Source organism: Panthera uncia, chromosome F1 (assembly GCF_023721935.1).
Source record: "Panthera uncia isolate 11264 chromosome F1, Puncia_PCG_1.0, whole genome shotgun sequence".
NCBI lineage: Eukaryota > Metazoa > Chordata > Mammalia > Carnivora > Felidae > Panthera > Panthera uncia.
In genome coordinates, this window is record NC_064813.1 from 64,801,375 (window position 1) to 64,808,239 (window position 6,865).

At 45.8% G+C, this 6,865-nt stretch overlaps 1 protein-coding gene across 1 annotated transcript in view; it reads left to right on the top strand.

The window, feature by feature from the left end:
- The window catches only part of LOC125925644 (Fc receptor-like protein 2), a 17,173-nt gene extending 12,744 nt beyond the window's left edge, over positions 1–4,429 (top strand). The window contains exons 9-12 of the mRNA XM_049634745.1: positions 22–107; positions 348–413; positions 1,958–1,989; positions 2,073–4,429. Coding sequence (XP_049490702.1) covers positions 22–107; positions 348–413; positions 1,958–1,989; positions 2,073–2,111 — 223 coding nt within the window. The 3' untranslated portion in view covers positions 2,112–4,429. The remainder of the gene's footprint in view (positions 1–21; positions 108–347; positions 414–1,957; positions 1,990–2,072) is intronic.
- The last annotated feature ends 2,436 nt before the right edge of the window (positions 4,430–6,865 follow it).

A 6,865-nucleotide genomic window follows, 5' to 3' on the forward strand; every position in this document is an offset into this window, starting at 1 on the left:
AGTGAGTTTCCTTTCTCTCAGAGATGTTCCCAGTGCAAATTCTCAGGCGTCCACCCCCTCCAGCCCATCCCTAGCCATCGAGGACCTGCAGCCAGATTATGTCAATGGTGAGTCTCCCCACTAGAAGGGGCTCCAGAGCTGCGGCTGGGAGGGAAGAAAGCAGGTGGAGAAAACCATGGGGTGGTCTGGACGCCCTGCCTTCAAGAGGCCCAGTCTCAATAAAGAAGCGACCCTCAGAATCATGCTGGGGTTGGGAGAACAGTCACGGAGCAGGGGACTGGGAAGGCACATATGAAGTTTGAACCCTTGTCCATGGACACCTGTGAACCATTGTCTTCTCCCTGCAGTGGACCCTGGAGATGGGGATGTGGTTTATTCCTTTGTCTGTAGCATCCAGCTACCAGAAGACTCAGGTGAGAAACTCCAGAGTGGTTCTTGTCAGATGCAGGGAGCAAGAGATATTTGCAGGAAGGTTCTTGTGGAGAAGCTGAATTAAAACACACACACACACACACGCACGCACACACACACACACACACACACACACACAAACAGATGGTCAGTTGAGAATAGACAATTAGGGAGAATCTGGGATACAAAAATCAAGTCAGGTAAGAGTGAGAATATCTTTTATCTTTTTATTTTCTTTTTTTAAAGTTGAGCATAATATGACCATTATCCATTTCAACAAGTCAAATTTCATTATTAATACTAACGAAAGTACTCAACTACTCAAATTTCAATCTTTCTTTGGGGACTTTACATACTTATTTATATCTTTATTTTTTAATTTATATCCAAATTAGTCAGCATATAGTGTGATACTGATTTCAGGAGTAGATTCCAGATTCCTCCCTTATACATAACACCCAGTTCTCATCCCAACAAGTGTCCTCCTTAACGCCCCTTGTCCGTTTAGCCCATCCCCCCAGCCACAACCCTTCCAGCAACCCTCAGTTTGTTCTCTGTATTTAAGAGTCTCATGTTTTGTTCCCCTTCCTGCTTTTATATTATTTTACTTCTCTTTCCTTATGTTCATCTGTTCTGTATCTTAAATTCCACACATGAGTGAAGTCCTATGATAGTTGTCTTTCTCTGACTGCTAATTTCGCTTAGCATAATACCCTCTAGCTCCATCCACGTGGTTGAAGAGTGAGGATCCCTGAAGTATGGTAGCTAAAGCCCAGGGGGAATTGTCCCAGCTGAAGAGGGTCATTGCAGAGCCTCTTTTAAAGGACCTACCATGTGGAGGTGACATGGAAGGTGTTACTGAACAAATCATCCTAATCTAGAGAATGTGCGTTGCCACGGGCAGCCTTGCAAGGATCGAGACCGTGGTTCTTTAGCTGTTCAGAGCCATGTCCTTCAGGCTGCAGCCACAGTGCCCTTGAAGCTGCAGTCTTCAAACATGGGCTTTGTGCTCCCAGCTACTTCTGTAGGAGCCAGTGGCCACCAGCAGCACAGCCGGTTTCCCTGCAGGTGTTGGTGGGTGACCAAGGGCAGGGAGGAGATTCAGTCCCACACTGCCCACCTGCAGTGAAGGGAGAAAGAAGCAGCCACCATGCCCTCAAGCTGGTGTGACTCAGGATCTCCCCACCCCCCTTATCTGGGTCTTCTGGTTCCTTCTCTATGGAGCGTGAACCACTGTGGTTGTTATCTGAAGAACATAGAGAGATGACGGGAAAGTGAGCCCTCACAGAATATTGTCAATAATCCACAGAAGTTGCATCAAAGAGAAGAAGGATTTTGTTCAGCAAGGGTTGGTGGAGGGCTTAGAGCATGGGTGGTCTTAGAAGGACTTCAGAGGGGACAACATTAAGGCATGGAGTTTACATCAGAGCGGAAGAAGCTGGAAACCTACACGTTAAGAACAGCCATCCTGTGCTCTGGTGCATCAAGTCTGGGAATGAGGTCTAAGTGGAAACCCAAGAGCTCAGTAATATTTTTTCCTCCACAGAAAACACCAGAAGGACAATTTTGGAGAACAAGGTAAGCTCGACTCCTGGAAGGTTCCCCATCTTGTCTCCCTCCACCGTGTTCCTTCTCTTCCTTCACCTGTGCATCTCTCCTAGGACCCCCACGTCATCTACTCTGGCGTGAAGGAGATGTAACACTTGGAGGAATGCGGGGCAGATCACCAACAAAGATGGAACAGCACTAAAGGCTACATAAAACCTTATAAAGACGCCCAACCCTCATGACCTCTCACAGACAGAATGTGCTCCAGGGGATGAGCAGGCTGCCATTTTTGTTATCATGTTCTTTCCCAATGTCTCCTTCTGTTCATTCAACATTGGTTGAAGTGTTATTGTACCCCAGATACCGTGCAGTGAGATTATCTCTGTTACCTGCTCTTAAGGTTCAATGTTCGAAGAGTTGAGAAAGAGAAATGAACAAGAGAGACGAGCTTTTGCCTACACCTACTCTGTGATGTGAACAGAATCCATTTCTGGGCTTTGCTTTCTCTTCCAAACTGGGACCTCATTGTCCTTTGTCTCCACAGACCTCTCAAGTTTTAAATGAATCCTCTCTTGCTTTTGTGAGAATGTAGGGTTGAGTTTGTGGAAGGGAACAGCATCTTGAATGAGCTTGCTTTATTTGTCCATTCTTGAATGTTTGGTTTGTACCCTGATTCACATTGATGTAGAAGCAACAAGGGTATTTACCTCTGTTTGAAATGGTCAGTGGCCATTACATTCATTGTAACGTAATCAATTCACATTGATGTAAAAACAACAAGGGTATTTACATCTGTTTGAAATGGACAATGGCCATTACATTCATTGGCACCCTCATATAAGGGGTAAGAAGACCACAGCCCTTGGGACCCTTTGCCTGGGGCAGTGTCCCAACCCCATCCCCCACTAATCACATGGTCTTGAACCAACCACTTAACCTCCCTGTGCCTCCATTTCTTCACCTTTAAATGGGCAAAACCTACAGGTTATTATGAGGATTAAATGTTCATAAATCACCTGGAACAGTGTCTGGCATTGTTAGCACTAAAGAAGTATTCCTTAAATAAAATATGCATAACGATCACTTAGCCTCAAGCCCGGTACAAAGAAAGTTCAAAACGTTGAGATGAGAATCTCTAACAAAATAACTATCAAATACAAGTGTCAGAATCTTTACTGAAATACCTCCTCGGTTAGCATCTCTTATAATCCACTCCCTGAAAAAGGTAGGTCACCAACGGGAAGGACATAATTGACTGCAGGCTTGGGTTTGATCATTAATCTACACAGAGATAATTTGGAATATTTCATAAGCCACACACATCAAATTTGAAGCGTATCAGACAAAAATAAATAACTAAGAATGGTTACAATGATTATTTCAATTTTATGCTGAGACAACGATGCAATCTTGGCAAGACCACCAAACTACTGAGCTCTGAGCATCAGGGACTGAGAATTAGCATGATCCCAACAATCTAATTGTGACAGGGTGAGGGTAATCTCAGTCTGACCGTTAACCCTGGTACCATTTTAGCAGTGATGAACCTCTCCTCGCTGTTCTTTACACCCAACTATCTCTGGAGGGTATACACAGCCTCGTGATTAATAGTAACTCTGGTGTGAAAACTTCCAGGGAACATACCAAGACTATATATAGGGACCTAGGTAATTTGATGTATCTCTGCTCAGCCTCCCACTAAGCCACTCCAAGTCACATTTATTCATTACAAGTTACTTATCTAGCTATTTCTGGCTTGCGAGAACCAGTGGGAAATTCTAGGCAGTCAGGTCAGGAATCCCTCCATGTTACCAGGGTCTGTTCCAATGGCTAAGTAGCCAGTGGCCACGCTGATCCATAGACGGGGACTGCCTGAGTAAGAGCTGACACTTAACGCTCCTCTGGTCCACACACTTCACACACATGCCTACGACCTGTTCTGCAACCTGAGGGGCTGACACTTGGAGCTGAGGGGAGCCACCAAAACCTATGGATTTTAATACATAAGGTAATAGATCTTCATTGTAGAAAAACCGGGAATACAGACAATGAAAAAGATAACCATTAAACTCACTCCTACTTCCATCACTCAGACAATTTTACTAGGGTTTCAAGATCCATCAGCCAGAATGTCTTCTATGGATGTGCTCTCATATACCCAAATAAGTGATTTTACTGATTTAGTTTTAAATGTTTATTTATTTTTGAGAGAGAACGTAAGAGCATGTGAATGGGGGGGGGGGGGAAGAGACGGGGAGAGGGGAGACACAGGATCCTAAGCGGGCTTTGCACTGTTAGCACAGAGCCTGAACCGTGAGATCTTGACCTGAGCCAAAGCCAGATGCTTAACTGACTGACCCGCCCAGACGCCCCCATAAATATGTGATTTTAAAGGAATCATTACTGTCATCGGTTTTTAGTCAAAAAAATTCTGTGATGTTTTCATACTAATAAATGATCAAAGATCTTTGTGGCATTGCTTTGTACGTGTGGATACATGGTAATTTGTTCTGTAAATTACTCGTTTGGGGTAATGACAGTCACTCACTGTTATAGACACTATTGCAGTGAATATCCTTGTTTCTAAGTCAACACTTTGGATAGTGTTATAGTTGAGAGAGATCAAAACCTAAGGCTCTATTCAGAGTCAGACCATAACCTGGCAGAATTTTTCCCGAGAGATCCCAGTGGTCGTGCGAAGGGCCCATCAGCGTCCTGGGCACTGCATCACAGAGCACAAGGGAAGCAACCTCGCAGAAAAGAGTAATCTTCGTCGCCCTTGCCTTCTAGGTGAGGAAGCCAGGATCAAACCCAGAGGGCCCTGGCTCACAGACCTCTTCTGTTTCACTAGCGTTTGGGTTTTGTTTCTTTTCCATTAAAAACTTTCCATTTGTGGACAAGATGGCTTCAGGCTCTTCTCTCTAATCCGCACCTTGGAAATACATAAACAGGCAGAAAGTAGGTGCCTAACAAAAGCTTACAGTAACGATCATAAATACACAGGGAGACAGAAATGAGGGGAACCCGGAGCTGCTGAGACAGGAAGAGGCAGATTGGAGGGCGGAGTGCTCTCTGGGTGAGACTTCTGCCCCCCAACACTGCGGTGAAGCGTTGACTCTAATACCCAACGGGTAGCCTTTCATGCATTTTTTAAATTCTTTTTTCTTAGTGATTTACAGGGTCTATTTTCAAACTACTATAAATACTTTATGAATAATATCTGGCAGTTTCCTAACCAATTGAGTATGTTCTGTTACATAATAAGCTCCCTCACGTCTTTCAGCAAGGAAAAAAACCCACCAAATTTGAATAAAGACATCACCCAGTGAATCAGGACACAATTAAAGTTTGCTTTAAATCTTTTCTTGGGGGGAGGGGACACCACACTCCTTCTGTTCAATTAAGAGAACCAGTTTTACAGTCTTCAGATGTTCTTTTTATTTCATTTTTTTTTACACTTATGTTACACTTGGATTCCTAGGAAGCGGGTTCCCCGCAGCTCAGGCTTCTTTCCACGGGTTCTCACGAAGCATGCTTCCCTGGAAAGAGCAGGCTGGCGGCTCCGTGGAACCCAAGTACCTTTCTCTTTGGCCTCCTGGTCTCCCTGGCCTTTTTCCCTCATGCACTTCAGGAAGCTGGCCCGGCTCTTTGAGGGCTTAATCCACTCAATACGCACGTTAATCCTCTTGGGGAGAAGCTTGCCCTTGACTGGTGTGTTTACAACCGTTCGGACAGCATGCTGGGTGACACAGCAGACTCTTCCAGATTGGCCATGGGAACCTTTGTGGGGTGCTGCTGTTGGGGCATTTCTGTCATGGCCACAGTATCACCTTCCTGATGGACTTGCCAGTGGGCGGCCGAAGGGACCACCCCACGTTTTCTAAAAGGCCTGGAGAACATGTCGGGGGCGCCCTCTCCTCTTTCCCTTGGCGAGTTACTGGAAGACGGCAGTTCTGCTAGAATTTGGTTGCTCCAATAAACAATTGCTGAATAATAGAAAGAAAACAACCAAAAAGAATTTTCAAAATTCTGTTGTGTAAACTCAAGAGTCTGATAGCACGATTGAAGGGTGGGAGGGAGTTGTTTCGAAACATAGAAATGAGTGTTGTCGGTCATCCTTGTAAGTGAGTAACGGGCAGCAGAAAACGGAAAGAGAGCATGTGACTTTCGGGACAGCCTGCCCCCCAGGCCACGGCCACCACGGACAGGATGGCTGTGCCCCATGTGTGCTGGGCTTGGCAAATCCACCAGGCTGTCTTCAGCAAGGGCTATAAATAAAAAGGCTATTAATGCAATTTGACTTGGAAATGAAGTCTTAGAAAGGACTGAAATTTACCAGCCAAGGCTCAGCCGACCGTGAGACCATCACAGCCAAGGGCAGCGTAGTAGCAGGTGCAGGTGGACCAAACAAACAGAACACAACCACACACTGCCCACCGAGACTATCGGGGAAGATGAACTCACACGTGCAGGGAAGGTGGCTTCTGATTCGTGCTTCTCCACTCACGCTGGGGCGGCGGGGACAGCTGAACACAGGACAGAACACCAGCCAGAGCATGTGAGCCTGGGCTGCGATGAGAGTCTTCACCTCGCTGGGCTCCGGGGTGCTCGGTGCTGAGTTCGGGGGGCTGGTTGGCTGGCTAACAAACGAATCATGAAGCAGCAAAGTCCCAAGTGACCCAGAGCAAATTTGCTTGGCTTTAAGACTCGTGAAGTCCAGACACAGAAGTGAATAGCAAGGCGGAGTTTGGTGGCTCTATTTACCAGAAGGTGAAGCCGAACAAACCGTTGGGTCTCCAGGTTAAAGATGCTTCATCTCAGCAGTGTTACCTTTCCAGAGGTACGGTTCCCAAAAATTCCAATCTCCCCCCCCCACACACACACACAAAGAAGAAAAAGGTCCTTT